The sequence below is a fragment of the Mobula birostris genome, chromosome 1 (genome assembly GCF_030028105.1).
Source record: "Mobula birostris isolate sMobBir1 chromosome 1, sMobBir1.hap1, whole genome shotgun sequence".
NCBI lineage: Eukaryota > Metazoa > Chordata > Chondrichthyes > Myliobatiformes > Myliobatidae > Mobula > Mobula birostris.
Window position 1 is genome coordinate 220,361,985 of NC_092370.1, and position 25,225 is coordinate 220,387,209.

The window sequence follows — 25,225 nt, forward strand, 5'->3', positions numbered from 1 at the left end:
ATCAGATGGTATCATACTGCCAGGAAAGTTTAGGGTATGTGCCTGGGAATTCTGCAGCACAATGTTCAGTGAGCCTTGGATTTAGTGATAGTCACTGAGCCATCCAGCACAGAGAGAAGCAATTCAGTCTATCACATCTATGCCAACCAACAGTTATCTGTCTATACTAATTCTCCTGGTTTGTAGCTCTCAAGTGCATGGTTCGATACATAAATGTTATGGGTGTTTATATGTCTCTGGCACCAGTCAGGCCGACCGCCCTACTGGTGAAAGGCTTCTTTCTCAGGTACCCTTTAGACATTTTAGCCTAATCCCTGCCCTCAATTTGCTTCCATTCAGATTCCTTTAACCTGAGTAGGTTTGTGATGTATCAGGAGGGATTAAGTTGATTTCATTGGTGAAGGAGATCTTTACCGTGTTCTCCAGTGCTCCCTATTGGCCTGCCATCATACCTTGTCTATGGGGGAGGCTATGGTTTACATGTATCAGTTCTCTAATCTAAACGTATTCAATATGGAAACAAGAAAATGACAAAATAGACAGAGTCTTTCTGCATCAACCAAGTTGCTATCTTTACCTGTGAGCCTGACTAATGAATAGTGATATGAAACTGAGGGATATAAAATTTGATCAAAATTATTCACTAAATTTTGTTCATATAGATTTTGTTTTAACTCCAGTGTACAGCTAATAGTTCCCTCACTACCATCTCCTCCCCATAACCCGTGAGGTGCAGGTAAAACAAAGACCTTGATAGTTTAAGATCTGTAAGTTCAGTTGCACATTGTGACATTTTATGCTTCTGAAAAATCCACTTTATGTAGTAAATTCATTACAAAGATGTGTGTTGTACTTAAATATGATTATTGAGTGATTCTAAAGTGTTCTAATCCTTGTTATTTTCCACCTTAAAATAATGAGATCAGTCTCTCTAAGGCACCGGTTTTATACACTGGCCTTTGAGCTTTCTGGGATTTACATACAGTTTGTTCTTGTGTAATGACCAGTTCAATCGGCCAATGGTGTGGACAAGGAAATCAGTGCAGCTGAGAAATGTGATGGTATCGAAAATGGAAATGTTCCTCTGGACATAAATACAAAAGAAGATGGCAACAAGGATGAAAATGAGCCAGAGCTCCTGTCACCATTTTCTCCACCAGGTGAGAATAAGCACAATAGATATGTATTCCATTTATATGTTGTATGGTCATGTTAAAGACAAAAAGAAAGCTATTCTATAAAGTATACAAAATATGAATACAAGGATAATCACAATTTACCAATGTTTACCAGTCTCAAGAGTATTATTTGGCAAGTCCAGTGATGGCACAAAAGTATAGGTTGAGTATCCCTTATGTGAAATTCCAAAATCTGAAAACCTCTGAAATCTTTTTTTGAGCACTGACATAACATCACAAATGGAAAATGCCACAAGGTGCTAGGAAGGTTCCCTGGCAAGATGCAGGTCTCTGCACACCACAGATAGTTCTGAAAAGTGTAATGAAAAAAAGCTAAAGAAAAATACAAAAACACTGCATAAAGCAAAAAGTGAAGATCTGGGTTGTGTATAGAAAGAGTGGATTCTTCAGCATAGGATTGAACACTTAAAGATGAATGGTATGCTTAACGGTGAATGGTATGCTTGATGGTCTGATGATCATGAAGCAAGCAAAGATCTATCACGCCAAACTGAAAATTGAAGGTAACTGTGAATTGAAAGTAAACTGGTTGCAGAAATTTAAGAACTGGCACGGCTTTAAATTTTTAAAGACTTGTGGCGACAAAGCATCTGCTGATAATGAAACAGCGTAGAAAATAATTAATGGGTTTGCCAATATCATCGCTGATGGAAATCTAACATGCTAGCCAGCTGCATCAGGACATAACAAGTGGAAGACAAAGGTTGCTTACAAGTAGCACATAAATTCAGTCAGAAGTGATAATGATCCCAAGCTATCTCATTATTTATTTTAAAATCCGAAACACTTCCAGTCCCAAGCACTTCAGATAAGGGGTACTCAACTTGTATTACATTTCTGCATCTTCTGCTCTAAATATCCATTATAGCATAGTCCCTTTAAAGATAAAACCTACAGTACAAACAATGTTGTGCAATTCATCTAGGCTTTACATGGATTTTCTATCAATATATAATAGGCAATTAAGAGAAGCTCGACAGAAGTTACTGGTAAAATGGTTTAAGCCAAAACTTCTATTTAATGGTTTCAACAGAAATAAGTGGAAGATAAATCCATGTAATGAGAGGTAATATATTTCTGCTTCTGAGAATGAACAGGTTCTTTGTAATAGTCACCAGATAGTTAGAAGCTTGGAATGTCCTGAACTGGTGAATCGGTCTTAATGTGTTAATGGAAAGAGGGCATTATTGGCATACCATCCTTTAGGTTATGGGTTAAGAGTGAAAGGTGAACTGTTTAAGGCGAATATGAGGGGGAAGGTCTTCAACTCAGAGGGAGGTGAGAGTGTGGAAAGAGCTGCCAGTGGAAGTGGTGGATTTAGGTTTGATTTCAACGTTTTGTACAGGTACATGGATGGGAGGAGCATAGAAAGCTATGGTCCAAGTGCAGATTATTATTTCAGCATGGACTAGATGGGCTGAATGGCCTGTTTTGTGCTGTAGTGTTCTATGACTCCATTGCCCATCTCTAGTTGCCTTTGAGAAGATAGTAGTGATTAAGCTTGAACATTTGCATATGTTGAGGTGAAAGTACCCACACAATGTTGGTATGTATGGAGTTCCTGCATTCTGGTCTTGTGAGGAACTGTTCAATTAATTCTGTAACTCCACCTGAGCACCTTTTGTATTACAGAAAGATGCAATGGTTGTGCTGTATGTGATGCATAGTGTTTACCTATCTATCTTCAGTTTTCTTTTTCTACTAATATGAGCAAATACATTCTTGCCATGATCTTAAAGAGTTACTTAGAGAGATATTCTAGTTCTTTTTAATCATCTTAGCTTTCCTTGTGTACCTCAAGAAGATAACTTTAAAGGAGTGTCTTGCACAAGCGAGCTAGATTTTTAGTGAAGAATACATGGAAAAGACTGACATCTGGTAGAATTTGGAACTTGGGTCTCAGCTTCAAACATGGTGGGTGTTCTCAACAATGATCACTTAGCACTGCAAAAGTTTCAGTAACAGGCTACCTGCCCCGTCCGCAACAGTTTCCAGACATGTTCAAGGGAGCCCTTTGTCAGAGTGCAGTTGGGGATGCCGGGAGGGCAGGGGGTGGGGTGGGAGAACAGATCCTCACTTGGGGATTGACCTCAGTGGAATTGTCCTGATAGATTTTTTTATACCTTTGGTTATCAGCTATTGAGCATTACTGAACAGCCAGTAGTTTTCCTGTTGGGGATTTTTTTTTACTGGCATTAAAATTAAGTTATACAGATTTAGTGCACCAAATGCCTCTCTTACTTTTCCATCCGTGACATTGAATTGAATAAAAAGCCGTGGTGAATTTACCCCTGGCAGCAACCCCTGTTCACATTGCAAGCAGCAATGCCCCTGATACATTTGGTCTGCAACTCTGTGTGGGATGCGCATTTTCTTCTCTAACAAACAGAACTGGCCTCATATGCCTTCCCTTCATTGGTCCTTGTTTGATACTCAAGGTGCAGTCTGTCCAAAGCACTGTACGATTTAATCATACCTTCCTCCAAATGCATCTTACAGTTTTATCCTGCAGTTCATCATTCCAATGGTGCTGTTGACTGTTGCAACATTTTGACATTAGCAGGTTAACACAATGGAGCAGCATGCAGCTTTGCTGCCTCACAGATCATGCAACCTCAATTCGATCCTGACCTCGGGTGCTGCTTGTGTGGTGTTTGCAGCTTTTCCCCATGATTTCCCAGATTTTTCCTGGGCGCACCACTTTCCTTCCACATCACAAGGAGGTGCTGGCTTGTAGGCTAATTGACTCTTGTAAATTATCCCTAGGGTCAGAGAATTGAGGGAAGTCACTGTGCATGGCAGAAAGAATAGGTTACTAGGAAGTAGATGGGGAAAGACTTTTTTTAAAGTTAAAGAAATCTTAAAGATCTGCTTTATTTGTCACGTGTACGTCGAAACACTGAAGCAGTGAAATGTACTGATTAGCATCAACAACCAACACAGTCTATGAATTCTGCTGGGGGCAGCCCACAAGTGTTGCCATGCTTCCAGTGCCAACCCATCATGGCCACTAACCGGAACCATATCTCTTTGAAATGTGAGAGGAAACTGATGCACAAAGAGGAAACCCACATGGTCGTGTGGTGAAAGTACAAACCCCTTACAGAAAGCAGCAGGAATCAAACCTCAACTAGTAACCACTGGCACTGAATTAAGCCCGGATCACTGATGACTAACCATCACACTACTGTGCCTCCCCACTTACGGACATATGTAAATTAGAAACATGTATGTCTTGAGCTTTTGAGTTTACACTGAGCTCCTAGATTTCACTCAGCTTTAATTACATTGGTTTCGTTTCATATAGCTAATTGAAGCCCATTGCCCTTGGCCAAAGTGCTGACAGCTCCTTTGAGCAGTGAAGAGAGAGCAGCAAAGTCTATGTCATCAAGCTGCCTTTCCAATCCCCACAGAAGCCAGGCTTCCATTGTGAGGCTCTTTCTCGAAAAGTTATTCAGGATCAGTTTCTGTAAGTGGTAAGCAGAGGAGAAGGTGACTTTCATCTGAAAGATATTTAAAAATATGATGGCACAAGAGACTGCAGGCGTTGGAATCTGGAGCAACAAACAACCTGCTGGAAGAACTCAGCAGGCCTAGCTGCTGCCAGCAGTGTTGATGTCAGGTTAGGACCTAAAACATCAGCAATTCCTCTGCCACTACAGATGACCCTCAACTCACTAAGTTCCTCCAGCACATTGTTGCTCTACAAGTATAAATTTGGTCGTATCCATCTGATGAAAAAACTGAAACATTTGAACAAATTCACACAGCTGAAAAATGTAGATTACTTTAGTAATAATAACTTGTTGAAAATAGAATGATTTTAATTACATTATTTATCAGTTCTTCAAATCAATGCTTTTGCAAAATAATTCAGCTTCACATCACCGAAATTGAACATTAGTTATCTTGGTTATCCCCATGTAAGTTGAAATCTGCCTTTAGTAAATACCTGATCAGACCAAGCCTTCCATGTCCATAAGAGATATCCTCGTGTGTTTCTGCTCCACAGAGTCAGCATAGTTTAAGAACATTTATTTATGAATATGTGTCCATTTTACATGTGAAAGGTGTTAATGAAAATACTATTAATGCTGTATATTACAGCAATTAAATCTATTTGAACTTACTAATTTAAATCAAATAGAAATGTCAATTGGCCATTTGTTTCCATTTATTTCAGTGGATTGCTACAGTTGTGCCAGGGCTCAGTTGGCAAGCTTCCCAGCCTCTAGATCTGGGAGATCTGTGCAATGTTGCGCTGCTCTATTGGAGAGTGATAGAGAACCCTGGCAGAACACAGGGGAACCACAGTCAGTAGTCGAGTAGAACAGCTGTACTCAGGATTTCCAAAGTCCAAACCAGTTTGCATTATATGTTGCATTATAAGTGGGTGATTGCTTCCCATTGATTTCAACTGGCCCTGTCAGGATTTTCAGTCAAACGCCAATCAATTGCATTGATATGGAGATAGGTTTACAGCCATTCTCACTGTAACTTGAAATGTATTAGACTGTTCAGCCCTTCAAATCTATCCTCCCATCATGGCTGATCTCACCTAGGCCTCGTTTCCTCTTCTGTGCCAATTTCCCACTGCACTCATTCCACATTCTTTCAAAAATGCATCTGCCTTCTCTTTAAGAGCCTCCGATGATTTAGCCTCAATAGCCATCCAGAGAGGAGAATTAGAGAGATTTTACCAGTGGCTGCAGGAAGAAATCCCCATGAGGCCCTCAGTTTTACATCACTGCACATTATCTTGTAATTATGTCCCTCAGTCAAGACTCTCGCACTTTCCTTCACTCCAAACCATCTTCAATGACAGGGTTTCCATCTCTTTTGGCTTGCACTATTCAATACTTGTATAGCTTTCTGCCTACCTTTCTCTTTAAAACCTTCTTGAAAGCCTACCTCCCAGTAGAGGTTTCCTCCTCTTCATGTACGTGGAGAGGAATTGCTGCAGAAATAAGAACAACATAAATGCCAGCTGGTGTCATGAAGAAACAACTGCAATTTGTCCCAAGCTTTCTTCAATACTGAATCGAAAGTGAATTACTTCCTTAACAAATACTCCAGCTTTTTCCCCACTTTCCTGCTTTTGTCACCATAGAAACCATAGAAACTACAGCACAGAAACAGGCCTTTTGGCCCTTCTTGGCTGTGCCGAACCATTTTCTGCCTTGTCCCACTGACCTGCACACGGACCATATCCCTCCATACACCTCCCATCCATGTATCTGTCCAATTTATTCTTAAATGTTACAAAAGAACCCGCATTTACCACCTCGTCTGGCAGCTCATTCCATACTCCCACCACTCTCTGTGTGAAGAAGCCCCCCCAATGTTCCCTTTAAACTTCTCCCCCCTCACCCTTAACCCATGTCCTCTGGTTTTTTCTCTCCTTGCCTCAGTGGAAAAAGCCTGCTTGCATTCACTCTATCTATACCCATCATAATTTTATATACCTCTATCAAATCTCCCCTCATTCTTCTACGCTCCAGGGAATAAAGTCCTAACCTATTCAACCTTTCTCTGTAACTGAGTTTCTCAAGTCCCGGCAACATCCTTGTAAACCTTCTCTGCACTCTTTCAAACTTATTTATATCCTTCCTGTAATTTGGTGACCAAAACTGAACACAATACTCCAGATTCGGCCTCACCAATGCCTTATACAACCTCATCATAACATTCCAGCTCTTATTCTCAATACTTTGATTAATAAAGGCCAATGTACCAAAAGCTCTCTTTACGACCCTATCTACCTGTGACGACACTTTTAGGGAATTTTGTATCTGTATTCCCAGATCCCTCTGTTCCACTGCACTCCTCAGTGCCTTATCATTAACCCTGTATGTTCTACCTTGGTTTGTCCTTCCAACGTGCAATACCTCACACTTGTCCTGTAAGAGGTCTAACAGTAATAGTTACAGTCCAAAGTGTCCATGCTTTCACCTTGAAGCAACTTGTACAGACACTCACGAAAAATATGTAACCTCAGGTTTCATTTTTAACAGGGCATTGTTCTGAGCCCAACCTTTAATGTACCTCAGATAAACACAGGCAAATTGAAACTGTGTGTCAAACTTCCTAAAGTCGTAAATATTCATAAACAAGCAAGAACCCTCAGTTCAAGAAAAGTAATGGCACCTACAACTCACCACCTCACCCTAAGCCTCAAGTTATATTACTGTTCAGCATGTAGCCAAGCTGTAAACTGAAATTGGCAGTATCCTAATCTGATTGAAGCAATTTAGTTCTTGCCCACATTCCCATGTTTTCTCATTCCTATAATATTCTCTAGAATGGGAGAAGCAGAGTATAAAGGCAATGGCAGGTTGAAAAACTGTTGTGTCTGGGACTTCGATTCCCACATAGGAGTCAAAATATGAGACCCCAGAGTTTCTGTCCTTTTTGTCTCTTTCTTGGTTGGAAAGTGGCTAGCCTTCATTCAGATTGACAATAACATGTTAATTAACATTTCTTTACAATTATACATAAAGCTGACATCTTATGCCATCTTGAATCTGATCACTTCAAACAAAAACATAGATTTACTGTCATCCCATGCCCTAGAGACACAAGAAACAGTGGAAAGACTCAGCGGATGTGACAGCATCTACAGAGAGAAATAAAAGAGTTGACATTTCGGGTCAAGACCCTTCATCAGTCCTAATGAATGTCTTAGCCCAAAGCATCAACTGTTTATTCCCCTCCATAGGTGCTACCTGACATTTTGAGCTCCAAGAACACAAACCAGAACAGCACAGGAACAGGCCATCTAACCTACAACTTTGTGCCAAACCAATTAAATTAGTAATCAAATAAGCAGCTAAACTAATCTAGGCATAAACTTATGCCTTCACTATGTCCATATCCTTCCATTTTCCTCACATTCGTGTGCCTATCTAGACATCCCTTGAAAATTCCTGATGTATCTGCCCCTACCACCACCCATACCTGTCCCTCTCTCGACCAAGTCTTTGCAATGGCCACAACATCCTAATTCCATGTACGGATCCATGCTCTAAGTTCATCACCCTTACCCCTAATACTCCCTTCATTAAAATACACACACTTCAAACTATCCATCCTGTTATATCTGTTACTTTGCTCCTGCCTGCTTTTACTGGCCCTGACATCTACCTTCCTCCCCATCTTTCTACTTTCTGATCTAGTGCTCTGGCCCCCATCCCCCTGCCAAACTAGTTCAAGACCTCCTGAGTTGTATTAGTGAACCTCCCGGCCAGGATATTGGTTCTCCTCCAGTTTATGTGCAACCCATCCCCCTTTTACAGGTCACCGCTGCCCCAGACAAGGTTCCAATGATCCAGAAACCTGACACCCTGCCCTCTGCACCAGTTCCTTAGCCACTCATTCATCTGTGCATTATCCTATTCCTGCCCTGATTAGCACATCACTGGGAGTAATCCAGAGATTACTACCTGGGAGATCCTGTTCTTCAGCCTCTTCCCTAACTCTCTATACTCACTGTACAGGACCTTTTTCCCCCATTTCTACCTATGGCATTGGTGCCAACGTGTGCCACAACCTCTGGCTGTTCACCCTCCCACTTGAGAGTATTCTGCAGCCTTGTCCCTAACACCTAGGAAGCAACACACCATCATGGCATCTCTCATGGCCACTGAATCTCCTGTCCATTCCCCCCTAAGTATTCAGTCTCCTATTTCTATTGCTCTACTTGACTTTACCCTTCCCTGCTGAGCCTCGCAGCCACCCACAGTGCCACTGGCCTGGCTACTGCTGCCGTGCCCTGATAATTCATCCCCCCACCCCCAGCAGTATCTAAGGGGCACAAACACGAGAAAATCTGCAGGTGCTGGAAGTCTAAAAGGCGTATACTTGTTGCTGAGGGCAATGGCCACAGGGAAACCCTGCACTGACTGCTGACTCCCCTTTCATCTGCTGGTGGTAACCCAACTGCTATCTGACCATCTCAGTAAAAGTTTCATCTATGAGGTTTCCAGCCTCCTGGCTCCAGCTCCAGATCCTTGACCTTGTTACTCAGGAGGTGAAGTTGGGTGCACTTTCCTGCAGATGTAGTCATTAGGTACCCTGAAATACTATATTTCACAGGAGGGGCATTCCACTGCCTTAACAATCCTGCCGACACTGAACTAAGGATTAAGGATTTACAGACAATTAAAAAAAGGCTTACTTGTTCTTACCTGTGCCTTCTCTCTGAAACCTTTGGGTTTCGCACTCACTTAAGTCATTTATTCAGCCTCTTCCCACCAAGCTTGTAACACCATTGGCTCCAACTTCTCAAGCCCATGTTCCACAATCAATAACAAATAACTCAGCTCCTTTAGCCTCTGCCTGTCATCAACAAAGCCTGTTGAGCTAAAGCCTGGCCACTCTAACACCGGCCCACTCCAACGATACTGCTCCCACAATGTGCCGCATCACATACACCTCACTTCTTTTTAATGGCTGGAGTAAAACTCATTCCCAGTGAGGCTTGTTCTTTCCAAATGGCTCCTACCCACCAACAATATATCTCTCTCTCACTCACTATTTCAAATTGTGACTCACTCCCAATGAAACTTGTTCTTTCCAAATGGCTCCCATCCTGCAACCACATCGGTCACTCGCTTGCTACTTCAAAAGATGAGTCACTCCCGATGAGATTTGTTCTGTTTGAAGAGGCAAAGATTACTAGATTATAAAGGCACAATGAGAGTAAGGCACTATATCTGAATGCCAGTAGTATTCATAACAAGGTCAGTGAACTTGTGGCACAAATCAGTACAAAGGGGTATGATTTAGTGACCATTACAGAAACGTGGTTGGAGGGTGGAGAGGATTGGGAATTAAATATCCAAGGATATCAGGTAATACGAAAGGATAGGCAGGAAGGTAAGAGAGGTGGGGTAGCACTCCTAATTAACGATGAGATCAGGATGATACTGAGAGACGATATAAGATCTAAGGAGCAGAATGTTGAATCCCTCTGGGTAGAGATTAGGAATAGTAAAGGGAAAAAAATTACTGATGGAAGTTGTCTATAGCCCACCGAATAACAACGTTACAGTGGCATAAGCAATAAACCAAGAAATATCTGACCCAGGCCAGAATGGAACAACAGTTATCATGGGGGACTTTAACTTGCACATAGATTGGGTGAATCAAGTTGGTCGAGGTAGTCCTGAGGAAGACTTCGTAGAATACATCCGTGATCGCTTTCTTGAACAGCATGTTACTGAACCTACAAGGGAATGTGCAATCTTAGATCTGGTCCTGTGCAACGAGACAGGTAAAATTAGTGATCTTGGAAAGAGTGATCACAGCATGACTGAGTTTCTCATACAAGTGGAGGGTGCAATAGTCCAATCTAACACCAGTATACTATGCCTAAACAAGGGAGACTACATTGGGATGAGGGAGGAATTGGATAGGATAGACTGGGAACACAGGCTATATGGTGGAACAGTTGAGCTACAGTGGAAGACTTTCAAAGAGATGTTTCACGGTGCTCAACAAAAGCATATTGCAGTTTAAAGCAAGGACAGTAAGGGTGGGGAAAGCCAGCCATGGATAACTAGGGAAATAAAAGAAGGCATCAAACTGAAAGCTTGTGCATACAAAGTCGCCAAGAGTTAGTGGGAAACTGGAAGATTTGGAAAACTTCAAAAAGCAACAAAGAACCACTAAGCGAGCAATAAAGAAAGGGGAAATAGATTATGAAAATAACTAGCACAAAATATGAAAATGGATAGTAAAAGTTTCTATAATTATATAAGGCAGAAAAGGGTGGCCAAAGTGAACGTAGGTTCCTTGGAGGACGAGAAGGGAGAATTAATATTGGGTAATGAGGAAATGGCTGAGGCTTTGAATGACTATTTTGTGTCGGTTTTCACGATGGAGGACACGTCTAACATGCCGAAGGGAGATGATATTGATGCGATGGGAGATGAGGACCTCGATACAATAGCTATCACGAAAGAGGTAGTGCTGAGCAAACCTGTGGGCCTAAAGATAGACAAGTCCCCTCATCCCAGGATACTGAAAGAGACGGCAGAGGTTATATTTGAGGCTTTGGTGATAATTTACCAAAATTCTCTAGACTCTGGGCAGGTCCTGAAGGATTGAAAGAAGGCGAATGACACACCACTGTTCAAAAAAGGATGTAGACGAAAGGCAGGTAAGTATTAGGCCAATTAGTTTAACATCTGTATTTGGAAAATGCTTGAAGCTATCACTAAAGAAGAAATAGCGAGGCATCTGGAAAGAAATGAATCCATCAGGCAGACGCAGCAGGGATTCAGCAAAGGCAGGTCCTGTTTGACAAACTTACTGGTGTTCTTTGAGGATATAACGAGCACAGTGGATAGAGGGCAACAGATGGATGTCATTTACTTGGAATTCCAGAAGGCGTTTGATAAGATGCCACATAAAAAACATCCATAAGATAAGAACGCATAGAGTTTGGGTTGATGTATTAGCGTGGATAGAGAACTGGTTAACCAATAAAAAACAGAAAATTGGAATACATGAGTGTTTCTCTGGTTGGCAATTGGTGGTGAGCGGTGTGCTTCGGGGTCGGTGCTGGGCCCACAACCGTTCACGATATACATTAACGATCTGGAAGAGGAGACCGAGTGTAGTGTATCTAAGTTTGTTGATGACACTAAATTGAGTGGAAAAGCAAATTATGCAGAGGATACGGAGAGTCTGCAGAGAGATATAGATAGGTTAAGTGAGTGGGCAAGGGTATGGCAGCTGAAGTACAGTGTTGGTAAATGCAAGTTTGTCCACTTTGGAAGGAAAATGGAAGATCAGGTTATTATATAAATGGTAAAAGATTGTAGCATGCTGCTGTGCAGAAGGATTTGGAGTGCTTATGCTTGAATCACAAAAGGTTGGTTTGCAAATGCAGCAGCCTATCAAGAAGGCAAATGGATTATTGGCGTTCATGGCCAGAGGGATTGAATTTAAGAGCAGGGAGGTTATGTTGCAACTGTACAGGGTACTGGTAAGGCCACATCTGGAGTACTGCGTGCAGTTCTGTTCTCCTTACTTGAAGAAGGGTGTACTGTCTTTGGAGGCGGTGCAGGGGAGAAATGAATGGGTTAGACTACAAAAAGAGATCGAGTCACCTGGGACTATACTCGCCGGAATTCAGAAGAATGAGAGGAGATCTTATAGAAACATGTAGAATTATGAAAGGGATAGATAAGATAGAGGCAGGAAAGTTGTTTCAACTGGAAGGTGAGACTAGAACTAGAAGACATAGCCTCAAGATTCAGGGGAGCAGATTTAGGGTGGACATGAGGAGGAACTGCTTTTCCCAGAGAGAGGTGAATCTGTGGAATTCTCTGCCTAATGAAGCAGTGAAGGCTACCTCAGTAAATATATTTAAGATGAGGTTGGAAAGATTTTTACATAGTAGGGGAATTAAGGGTTATGGGAAAAAGGCAGGTAGGTGAAGATGAGTCCATGGTCAGATCAGCCATGATCTTATTGAATGGTGGAGCAGGCTCAATGGGCCAGATGGCCTACTCCTGTACTTATTTCTTATGTCCTTATGTTCCAGCATCTGCAGAATCTCTTGCTTTTAAGCGATTGTGAATGCTGGAATCTGAAGCAATAGGTGAAGGGCTGAAAGAACTCGGTGGATCAAACAGCATCTGTGAAGGAAAGGGATGGTCAATGTATCATGTTGAGAACACGCATCAGGACTGATCTTGACCTAAAACATTGATCATCCCTTTGCTTCTACAAATGCCATTTGGCCCAAAGGGTTCTTTCAGCACCTTATGTATCTCTTATATAAAGTAACCCATAGCTCTTCATTCTAATAGATATAAATACAAAAGGAGAGTTGTCCAAGTGTTTTTTTATATATGTAGATTTCTTGAATTGGGGGTGGGGTGAGTGGGATGAAGAAGCAAAGGGATTTTGAGAGGGAATTCCAAAGCTGAAAAATCAGTCAAGTTGGAAGAAAGAAGTGAATCTGCACAGCAGGTGTTATTTTCTACAAAATAGAAGAGTTTTATTGGGTTTGTATTAGGGCAAAGTCAAGAGTACAACAGGAAGTATTGAATATTGAAATACAGGGCTGAGAATTTAATTTTAACAGATCATGAAATTAGCAAAATATATAACAAGATATGATTTAGGAAAAAAAGTTTTGGATGAGGTGAGTCTATGCAAGGTAACAGATAGGAAGGCAACAAAGCTAACATTGGAAGAGTTCTATAATTAGCTGATGCATGTAAGGATATTCAGCTAGAGATAGCCTGAAAGAGGCTTTTCATAACCAAAGGACCGGTCAAATTTTGAAAGAGAGGACCTGTCTTAACATCCCAGAAATGTCCATAAATCTGGAACTCTTAGGGAGGGAGGAATTCCGGAAAATTATAAGCCACCATGAACATGATGTAGAGCAAATTGTTGGAGCTGCAGGCTTCTAAATCTTTGTATCCTGATAAATTTCATACCAGGCTTTTAAGTGAAATGGTCATGGAGATAATCGATGCATTTGCTTTAATTTTTCAAATGTCCTAGCTTCAGGAAAAGAAAGGAAAATTATCAGATGTAAATTTGTAATTCAAAAAAGAAGTTGTAAAGCAGGAAACCGGAATCCAGTTAGTGTGATATCAGTATAAGGAAAATGTTAGAACCTTTTATTAAAGATATTGTAGTTGGGCACTGAGAAAAATTTTCATTTAACAGCCAAGTCAGTATTTCTTTGTCAGAAGGAAATCAAATACTTTACCAATTTTATTGAAGTTCTTCGAAGAAATAGCACATTATAGATAAGGGGAATCATTACATAAATTTTGGAAGCAACAATCTGGAGGAGAAACCCAGGTAGTCGAGCAGGTTGTTCGTGTCTCCAAATCCCAGCATCTGCTGTCTCTTGTGGCTTGCTTAGATTTCAGAAGGTGCCACGTCAAAGGGTGTTGGGGAAATTAAATGCCCATTGCGTGGGAGGTAACCTACTGGTGTAAATAGAAGGCTGCTGGTGAACAGTAAATACTGAGTAGGCTTAAATGAGTCTTTTACTGATCAACAAGATGTGAGGAGTGGCTTGCCGCAGGGATTAGTGAGGGAAAGGAAATACAAAAGCAGGGATATTATTCTTCATATATTAGACAATGGTGTGACTACTTCGAGGATTCTGTGTACAGCATCTATCTTCTCCTTAAAAGAGCGATGTAAGTGCTTTGAAGCAATCCAGAGAAGATTTTCCAAATTAGTATCTAAAATGGGCAACTTTCCTTATGAGAAGAATTGAATAGGCTCAACATGGGTTATCCGGAGTTTAGAAGAGCGAAAAATGACATTTTATTTGATAATTTCAGATCATGACAAAATTTGACATTGTGGATGTGCAGAAGATGCTTCCTCTTATGAGAGAACGTAGGAGTATTTAAAAATAAGGGGGAATGCGCTCATAATTGAGGCATGCTGTTCTCTTGCAGAGTCATGAGCCTTTGGAACTCTTTCTCAACGACTGTGAAAGCAGTCTTTGAAAACTTGTGAGACAGCACTAGATGGATTTTTGATGAGCAGTGGAGTGAAAGATTATCAGGAGTAGGCAGGAATATGAAGCTGAGGTTGCAGTCAAAACAACCAGGCTCTTACAAGAACAACCGTGAATGACAGGCAGGTTCTTGGAGCCTTTCCACCTACACCTGCTCCTAATTTGCACATCCAGATTGTTTAAGTTAGCATTCTCAGCCTCTTTTCATTTGGACCTGAAAAAGTCTCTGGAGTTGAGAGGCTAACTACTCAACCTGGCAACTGAAAACCAGTAATTAGAAGCAGTCTTTGGCATACTCTTATAAAAGATTTTGTTAGATTTTTTTCTGATCCCTCTATTTCTTCACTGTGTAAAACCCAATGCACTGATGTTTTTTTTATTATCTACAGATGGCAATTTGAATAAACTCAAGTGGCTAAGTTCATGGCCGGTCCTCATTATGCTGTTCTTCACTGTACCTAACTGTACACAGCCTCGCTGGGAGAGGTTCTTCATGATTACCTTCATCATGTCTACCCTGTGGATTGCCGTCTTCTCTTATTTAATGGTGTGGATGGTAAGTAATGAAACAAAGGCAGATCACACTATTTAAAGCACATGCTGTCCTGAATTTATCAAGGGGTGATATTTGTCATAATCCAAGGCTGATTGAATTCCAAATGCTGAAAGTATAGTGGAAGTGTATGGTTCAAAATGGCAGAGGGTATTGCTGGAAATTATTGGAATAAAGCTCAGCATAAATTGACTGACTTTTATCAGTCTCCTGATAGCTTGATAGCTATAGGTAAGGATAAGTATGGAACTTGTGGGAGAGTTTCTAATTGGAGTAGGGCAAATTACAAGGGCATTAGGCTGGAACTAGGAGGTGTTAACTGGGAACACCTTTACTCTGGCAAGTCCACATCAGACCTGTGGAGGATGTTTAAAGATCAATTGCACAGAGTGCAGGAAACGTAAGTTTCTGTTAGAACAAAGAATGGGGATAGAAAGATAAGAGAACCTTGGATGTCCAGAGAGGTGATGGATTTAGTCAAGGAGGAAAAGGAAAAGTTTATAAAGCTTCAGAAGTTAGGATCAAACGAAGCACATGAATATAAAGAAGCCAGAGAAGAACTAAAGAAAGGAATAAGGAAAGCCAGGAGAGGACATGAAAAGTCCTGGCAAGTAGAATTAAGGTGAGTCCCAAGACGTTGTGTACAAATATCAAGAGCAAGAGGATAATTTGGGAGAGAGTGGGACCACTCAAGGATAAAGAGGAGAACATTTGCATGGATGCAGGGAATGTTGGAGAGGTACTAAATGAGTACTTTGCTTCAGTATTTACCAAGGAAAAGGATATGGAGGCCCAGGAGATCAGTGCTGACTGTATAAATATATTAGGGTGTTTAGAGGCCAAGGAGGAGGAAGTATTGGGCTTCCTAGTGAGTACTAAGGTGGTTAAGTCCCCAGTACCTGATGGAATTTATCTCATGTTATTGAAGGAGGCAGGAGATGAGATTGCTGGGCCCTTGACCAGTATCTTAGTGTCCTCTCTAGCCACAGGCGAGGTACTGGGGGACTAGCGAGTGGCTAATATTATACCTCTATTTAAGAAGGGAACAAGGGAAAATCCTGGGAACTATAGACCAGTGAGTCTCACGTCAGTTGTGGGGAAATTGCAGGAGAAAGTTCTTAGGGATGGGACATATAAGCATTTGGAAATCCACGGCCTAATTACGGAGAGCCAACATGGCTTTGTGTACAGTGAGTCGTGCCCTACCAGCTTGAATGAGTTTTCTGACAAGGTGACGAGAGAGTTTGATGAAGGTAGAGCAGTAGATGTTGTCTAGTTTAGTAAGGCGTTTGACAAAGGCCCTTATGGGAGACTAATCCAGAAGATTAAGATGCATGGGTTCTACGGCAAATTGGATGTTTGGATTCAGAACTGGCTTGCGCATAGAGGACAGGGTAGTGGTTAAAGGGACTTATTCGAGCTGGAGGTCTGTAATTAGTGGAGTTTTGCAGGAATCTGTGCTGGAACCTCTGCTGTTTTTAATGTATATAAATGAGTAGGATGAAAATTTAGACGGGTGGGTTAGTAAGCTTGCAAATGATACCAAGATTGGTGGAGTTTTGGATTGTGTAGAAGACTGACAAGGAATACAGGACAATATAGACCAGTTGCAGATATGGGCAGAGAAAAGGCAGATGAAGTTTAGCCCAGATAAATGTGAGGTGTTGCACCTCGGTAGGGCAAATGCAAGGAGACAGTACACTGTTCAGGGCAAGGTCTGTAACAGTGTTGCTGAGCAGAGAGATGCTGGGATCCAAGTTCATAGCTCCTTGAAGTGGCTACACAGATGGATAAGGTGGTTAAGAAGGCTTATGGAATGCTTGCCTTTATGTGTCCGAGCACTGAGTTCAAAAGTCAGGAGATAATGATGCAACTTTAAAAAACTCTGGTTAGTCCACATCTGGAGTATTATGCACAGTTCTGGTTGCCCCACTATAGGAAGGATTTTGATGTTTGGAGATGGTGCATAAGAGGTTTACCGGGATGCTGCCTGGCGTAGAGAACACGTGCTATCACGAGAGGCTGGGTAAACTTGGGCTGTTTTCTCTGAAGCATCAGAGGCTGAGGGGAGATCTGATAGAGGTTTACAATGTTATGAGAGGCATAGATAGAGTGGACAGAGAGTATCTGTTTCCCAGGGTTGACATGTCTAATACCAGAGGCCATGCACTGAAGGTGAGGGGGGTAGATTCAAGAGGGATGTGAATGGTAAGTTTTTCACTCAGACAGTCATGGATGCTTTAAATGTGCTGCTTGGTATGGTGGTAGAGGCAAATACATTAGAGACTTTTAAGAGATGGACACACAGATGTAAGGAGGATAGAGGAATATGAACACTTATAATGCATTGTCTTTTGTCCTGAGTCTATCAATTCTATGGTGTTCCTTGTGAATTTGTCGAGGTGTTCCTTACAAAATGGGGAAAAGATCATGCCACCTCTTCAGAAAATAGTTTTGAGCAATTTGCTGAAATAAGTGAGCTTGAATATAGCAATTCAGAGGTCAACACTAAGCTGAGTGAGAACAGTTGATGTAATTCAGGGAAGTTTGTGATTATAATTAGGTTGTTAAAGATATAATACAATGAATAGGTGTCACTAAGCTTAATGTCCCATCAGGCTTTATGTTCCAGCTTAGTTTATTTGTGCAAACACGAGGAAATCTGCAGATGCTGGAATTTCAAGCAACACACATCAAAGTTGCTGGTGAACGCAGCAGGTCAGGCAGCATCTGTAGGAAGAGGTACAGTCGACGTTTCAGGCCGAGACCCTTCGTCAGGACTAACTGAAGGAAGAGTGAGTAAGGAAAGTGGGAGGGGGAGGGGGAGATCCAAAATGATAGGAGAAGACAGGAGGGGGAGGGATGGAGCCAAGAGCTGGACAGTTGATTGGCAAAAGGGATATGAGAGGATCATGGGACGGGAGGCCTAGGGAGAAAGAAAGGGGGAGGGTGGATGCCCAGAGGATGGGCAATAACGGATGGGGTATGAGGGGGAGGTGGGGCATTAGCGGAAGTTAGAGAAGTCAATGTTCGTGCCATCAGGTTGGAGGCTACCCAGATGGAATATAAGGTGTTGTTCCTCCATCCTGAGTGTGGCTTCATCTTTACAGTAGAGGAGGCCTTGGATATTTGTGCTGCTGCTTTGAGAGCATATTTATCCCTAAGAAGTAAATCTTGATATTTAGCATGGACAAATAGTAAACTTTAAACTTCCGCAGGTAAAATGTGCTTGAATGGGTTACACTTTTGTATGTGACCCAGCATCAAAGATATGTGGAAGCTGAATTTTTACATCACTTCAGCAGGCTCTGAGTCATGTTACTAGGATCAATGTTCAAAACAGATTTCCATGGCATCAGGTATAGAAGTCACTGTCATCTACTCTATACAAGGAATCCAAGCATAGTACTTCCAAGAGCCAGCAAGAGAAAGGGAGAACTCCCCAGTGCAGAAAACTGAATGGATGATGCAAGGGAAAGATTGTATGAGACTTTTGAAGTGAGAAGGATTTGAAGTTAGAAGTATATATAAACTATATACTGAATTTTGAAGCAAATGTGAGATCATTGTATTTGTATATTTTCTTTGAAATTGCAGAAGGATATTCATGATTCTTACCAGTGAAGTTTTTGGTGAACTTGTAGCACCAAAACTGATTCCTCATAGTGTTTTCCTTGACCCAATTGCGTAGAATGTTTTTTATAGATGGTCTCCAAGGATACACATGACAGTACACAGTATAGAATACAAAGGCAGTAGGGTGCCTTATGCCTGGATTACTGCTTAACTATTTCATTGCTATGTGCAGACAGTATGACAGAGGAGCTTCAACATGTGTCTCTGAGCTAAGAACTTCAGTGTCAAGCGAAAGGATATATTCTTTAAAGCAAATTTTATTTTGGATCTTGATGGAGTAGCATGTATTATGGGAGCCCAAAATGAGGTGATTTTGTGTATAAGAAAGAATACTCTGGTGGAGGTAGCTCATGTCATGTAAACAGTAAGGTGTCCTGTTTAAGGATATGTACAGAAACTGGAAGACTGTTTCAATCTGAAACTAGTAGCAATAATGGAACGCTGGTCATGTAGAACAGGAGTTCAAAGGCAGCTTTTACCCTACTTTTCCTCATCAATGGGCTGAACGGCCTAATTCTGTTCCTATGTCGTGGGTCCTATGGCCTTGAATGATTCCCTAGTACAATAAGATGGATTCCTGACCTCGCTATGATATTACACCTTTTTGTTTTCTGTACTGCACTTTCTCGGTAACTGCCAATCTTTACGTGGTGCATTGAGGCAGAATAAAGTAAAACAATAACAATAAGCTGTAGCCGTTACTGATTTGGTCTGTATGAACAGTATGCAGGACCATCTTTTCACTATACCTCAGTACATGTGACAATAATATTCCAATTCCAGGTCGGAATCGAGAATTAATGATTATAATGTTTCATTGAAGAACTTAGTCAGATTTGCAATTTTGATGCCTTTTTAGATTATACCTTCAGTGATAAGTTTGAACATGCTTTGATAAGAGAACAAATTCAGCACACAAAACCTTGACTATAAAGTTGCTGTGTCAATGGAAGTGTTACTCGAGAGCAGAAGTGACCAGTATGGCTGCAGTGCACTGTCAGAGAGCCACAGCAATGTCCAGGAGTATGAAGCTAAGTCAAAAACCTTAGTTACATCAGTTCAGCTAGTTGCTAAAACAACAGGGCCATCATTTGCCAGAGGCAAGTGCTTAGTTTGTGAAAGACAGAGGGTCTGCACCTTGTCTGCCTCAGGGTCCCAAGAATAGGACGAACAGTGGCATTTGGAAACGACTACAGAAAGAAGAGTTGTATATTATCTGTTCCACAAGCATTAATGACAACAGAGAGTTCTTTTTGAAAATAAGGATATTAATTAATAGTCATGGGACTGGCATGCAGCTTTCATATTGCTGCAGTCTGATAATGAGACAAAACATCTGTGGTAACAAATTCAGCCAGTTACCATTGACAGAAAGCCTCGTCAAACCAAAAGCCTAATCTGGTGAGGTTATGACAGACGTTTTGATAAATAGAGTGCACAATACGACACAATTGTCAATAAGTAATCTATAAAAATAGGCCAACTGGAAAGAACAGGCTGAGACAGTGCAAGCTGAAGGGGAGGATTGATCCTGCAATGTTGTATCCTGACACTTTGTTGGGAAAGTACAATAATATGTTCAGCCAGTTCTACCACCATAATGAGGTACAATGCACACATTCATATCACATCACACGCAGATCCAAGAGAAAGGATGCAGTCTTGTTTGCTCTAAAGAGTCATTTTGAGAGCAAGTGGAGAAACTGGAATTGACCAGAGTGAGTGGCCAAGCCAGTACATAATATCCACAATACACAGAAGTCACGTTAAGTAAAGCAAAAGATATGGCTTGTTCCCTTTCGACTGATACCTCAGAGCAGTGGACATTAGAAGATAGATAGATATACTTTATCAATCCCGAGGGAAATTTGGTTTTGTTACAGCCGCACCAACCAAGAATAGAGCGTAAATATAGCAATACAAAAAACCCCAACAATCAAACAACAAAATGCAAACTATGCCAGATGGAAAATAAGTCCAGGACCAGTCTATTGGCTCAGGGTGTCTGACCCTCCACGGGAGGAGCTGCACGTTCGATGGCCACAGGCAGGAACGACCTCCCGTGCCGCCAAGTGTTGTATCACGGTGGAATGTGGCCGAAGTCCAACGGTAAAAAGTTCAATATTCAGCCTGCAAACACGTTCCTCGATCGTAATATACCCCGGATTGCACCATCCGTTGTTAGCCAGAACAGTAAGCACCCAACTCGTTCACGCCGCTTACCACTCTCGGTGCACTTCCGGTCAGTCGGAATGGTATTACCCACTGAACTCCTCTTCTCCAAAAGTCTCTGTTGTCTCGACCCGGTCCTCTTTCCTCGGCTTTGTGATCCCCCTCTGTGTGTTTTCCTTCGGATTTCAGCAGGGGTGTCTGCCGCTCTGTTTGCTAAGCCGACCGGAATTTGCTGGTCCATGGAATACCCAATGCGACCTTGCTTCTGTCCCGTGTGTCGGGATGTAACTATTTCCAGCGCTAAAGAAAACCCAAATAAAACTCTCTCTACCAGCATATTAAAGACGGTGCAGCTTCGACGTGTTACCGTGAGAAAAAAATACAAAAAATAATGTAAATTAAAAAGTAAGAAGAAGGAAGTAAAAGAATAGATCGGAACGGCTGTACCAGGCTGTATGCACGACAGAGATCCATAGATTTTTGTCTGAGGTTTTTCCTGGGGAGGGGGAGGGGGGTCAGATGCAAGCTGACAATGTTAAAATTCATAGACTCCACCCAACTCTGCATCTTCCTTCCTCTTAAGGAATAACGATTTCTTCAAATAAAAGTTTTCAGAGAGCACATACGGCACAGAAACAGGCCCTTCGGTTCACCTAGTTTATGCCAACCTGATCTTCTGTCTAGTCCCATGTACCTGCATCCAGACTATATCACTCAAAACCCCTCTATTTACCTATCCAAACTCTTCTTAAATGTTGCAATTGAACCTACATCTACCATTTCCACTGGCAGCTCATTACAGACTTTCACCACTCTCTGAGTGAAGCTCCCCTCAGGTTCCCCTTAAATATTACATCTTTCACCCTAACCTATGAATTCTAGTTCAAGTCTCACTCACCCTGAGGGGAAAAAGCCTGTGTGCATTCACCCTATCTATACCCATCACAATTTTGTATACCTCTGTAAGATCTTCCCTCATTCTCCTGCGCTCTAGGCAATAAAGTCCTGACCTATTCAACCTTTCCCTATAAGCCAAGTAGCAGCAACGTAGAGTCATAGAAAAGTACAGCACAGAAACAGGCCCTTTACCCATTCAGTCCGTGCCGAAAATTAACATCTTTGTAAATTTTCTCTGCACTCTTTCAAGTACTGGGAATGGTTTTTGTATTGAAAACAAATTATCTATGCCCCATTGTATGTTTTTACAGCAAGATCTAGATAAATATTTTATAACATTTTGAAACCTAGTGCTGTGCAGACTTTGAAGACTTTTTCCATTTAAAGTGAAAATGAAAACTTTGAATTTGCAAAGGTTTCAATATATTGTCAAAGTTCAGTACGAAATGAAAGTGCTAATCAAGTCTGTTCACCTAAAATTGTTCTATTTGCTGACATTCGATATTCATGTAATTTATGTCATTTTTATTTCTTTGTCAATGATGAAATGTATTGTTTGGACTCTTTTAAACAGTCCTTTTGTAAACTTTGCAATTGGTAAGGACAGGACATAGAAACCAAATGCAAACTAAAGTCAGATATAAGAATTAGAATCAGAATTGGGTTTGTTATCACTGACATATGTCGTGGAATTTGTTTTCTGTCAGCAGTACAGTGGAAGACATTTCAGAAAGTACAAGTTACAATAGATCTAGAGAGATAGTGTGAAAGAGGAATAATGATGTAGTGTCATGGACAGCTCAGCAATCTGATGGCAGAGGGGAAGAAGCTGTTGAGTGTGAGTATTCAGTCTCCTGTATCTCCTGCCTGATGGTAATAAAGAGAAGAGGGCGTGTTAAGATATTATGCATGTCATTGAATTTTTTATTAACATTAGCTTTAGAAAGGCATGTTAAAGGCTAATTGGGATAATGATGGGACTTCTGTTGCTTCTAATTAATTTACCTTAGTTTTGATAGATATCAGGAATGAAAATATGACAGCAGTTTGTGTAATGGGTAGCCCACACAAGTCTGACAGGAGCAACTTTTGAAGCAAATTGTTGACAGGATAGCACTTGACTTGAAAGCTACCCTTGTATCCAAATCAGACTGTTGAATGGATGACAGAGGGAATATAATATTTATTACATTGTATTAAGGACTTTAAACCACCTTCTCAGCAGGGACAATCTAACCTGACATAATTAATCAATAAGTAGTGATACCTTACCCATGGGTGGAACATATATCAATTGTTAGTGGTAGGCTGTCAAATTTGTGCTGCCGATTCTACACTTGATTATGGTAACCTCGTGTAAAGTTTCTACAACCTGTCTCTGCAAATGGCCTGAACGATCAACAAACCTGACAAATCTTCCGAAATCTGAATCTCCCACACTGATGTGCGATTCAACTGTTTCACGGACTGCCATCAAGCCAAGAGTTGCATTTTGTAATGATGGGGACTTCTTTGCTCAAATCCCAGCTGTTGTTGCACAGAATATACTGTACATGAGCTGAATTATCATGAAAGCAGATAAACCAAGATCAATCCAAAGTATTTGTACTCAACCTGTTGTTCGCCGCAGTGGCTCATGTCACATGTTGTGTTAGATAATACTTTTACGTGCTTATGTGGTAAATGGATCATGTTGATGTGGCCCACAGAAAACAAGAGCAGCAATAAAGACAGCTCGCAATGGAAAATGGGTTGAAAGTGCGATGTTTTGTTTTAATGATCCCTCATGTAAACATGCCAAAGTCAGACTTGTAGCCATCAGGACTCTTTGGATTCTGCAAAGCACTTTGCATTATAGATTATTCCTGCATAGAGTGGACTGGTGGTACTTGGCTCCTCTTCAGTAGAAGCCCATAGAACCTGGTACTCTCAGGGCATCTCCCATTTAAGTGCTACCTAAGCATCGGTCAGCTTAGCTTCTGTGCTGAAGGGGGATCAGTCTTTCCCAGACTACTACTTCTTGACATAGCCTTATTACTCTGGAATTTAAAGTTAAGTTTCTTAACATTTTTCTTTTCAATTTGGCAGTCTGAATGATGCCAAATAACCTTCCCAAAAAAATAGGAATGGTTAGCAAAGTGTTGATGACCAGAGGATTGTACAGAATAGGATTCTGTAGAATTCATTGTAATGTCCATTCCTTCTTGTGGTATGTATCATTACTCTTGTCTTAAGAATAAGGGTAAGAAGTTAGCAGATGGTAATTTACTTGAAAGAGAAGAAGAAAGCTGTAGGCAATAGAAAGTACCTGGAGAAGTATAATGGTGTTTGGAAGGGCAAACAGGGTAAAGGAATACACAGAGATTGGTAGGAAACTGGGAAATATAAAGGACCTTGGCATACAGTCAACATATTCCTGAAGATACAAGGACAGGACAAGTAGATAAGGTGATAAAGCAGACCAAAGGGATACTTCTTTAGATTTGACCTCATCTGGAGGAGCACAGAGATCTGTTTAAACAGAGTTAGTGCAGAACTTGAACACACAGTCATGAGCGTACAGGAAGTAAAGTAAGGGCTTGAAGATGCAGTCTTGCGGGCACACTGGAGTCCATGCTGGGTTGGGGGATGACCGCGCCTATGGGTGCTGCCCTCTAGTGGTCGCTCAGTGGATTGCGTCCGTCTGCAGCTGCGCTGGCACGTGATGAGGAACTACTGCGTACTTGTTTTTGCAGAGACGTCGCTTCAGGACAACATCCCGTGCATCAGGCCATGTCACTCAGGGACCTGAGCCAATATTATTATTCATAACTATAAGTACTATGTTTTGTGCGCTGTCTTTTACCATAAGTGCAGTACCTTGGCCCCAGAGAAACACTGTTTCATTTGGCTTTTACATGTGTATGGTTGAATGACAATTAAACTTGAGCTTGAGTTTGAATTTGAACACTGGTGTTGAGTATAAATACGCTGCATACAATGTAAGATTTAGCTGTGGAGAAATGCAGGGTCGCTGAACAGTCTAGATCAAAGTAAGGTTCACTGAAACGAGTGCTGAGAAAAACAATTGATAAAGGAGGAGCACAAGACTGAGTAGCTTTCTTCGGCTGCCACAAGCACGATGGACTAAATGGCTCCTTCCAATGTTGTAAATGTCTATGATTCTGTGATAAATCTGAGCCAGACTGCTGTCCTCCACTCTGCTGCAGTGGAATGGTTCTGGTTGAATGACAGTACTCCTGCATGAAATTGAAGGTT

The 25,225-nt window shown here is 41.4% G+C and overlaps 1 protein-coding gene across 1 annotated transcript in view; it reads left to right on the top strand.

Moving 5' to 3' along the window:
- The window catches only part of slc24a4b (solute carrier family 24 member 4b), a 348,425-nt gene that overhangs the window by 308,226 nt on the left and 14,974 nt on the right, over window positions 1–25,225 (top strand). Inside the window, 2 exon segments of the mRNA XM_072251318.1 lie at window positions 1,008–1,160; window positions 15,099–15,265. Coding sequence (XP_072107419.1) covers window positions 1,008–1,160; window positions 15,099–15,265 — 320 coding nt within the window.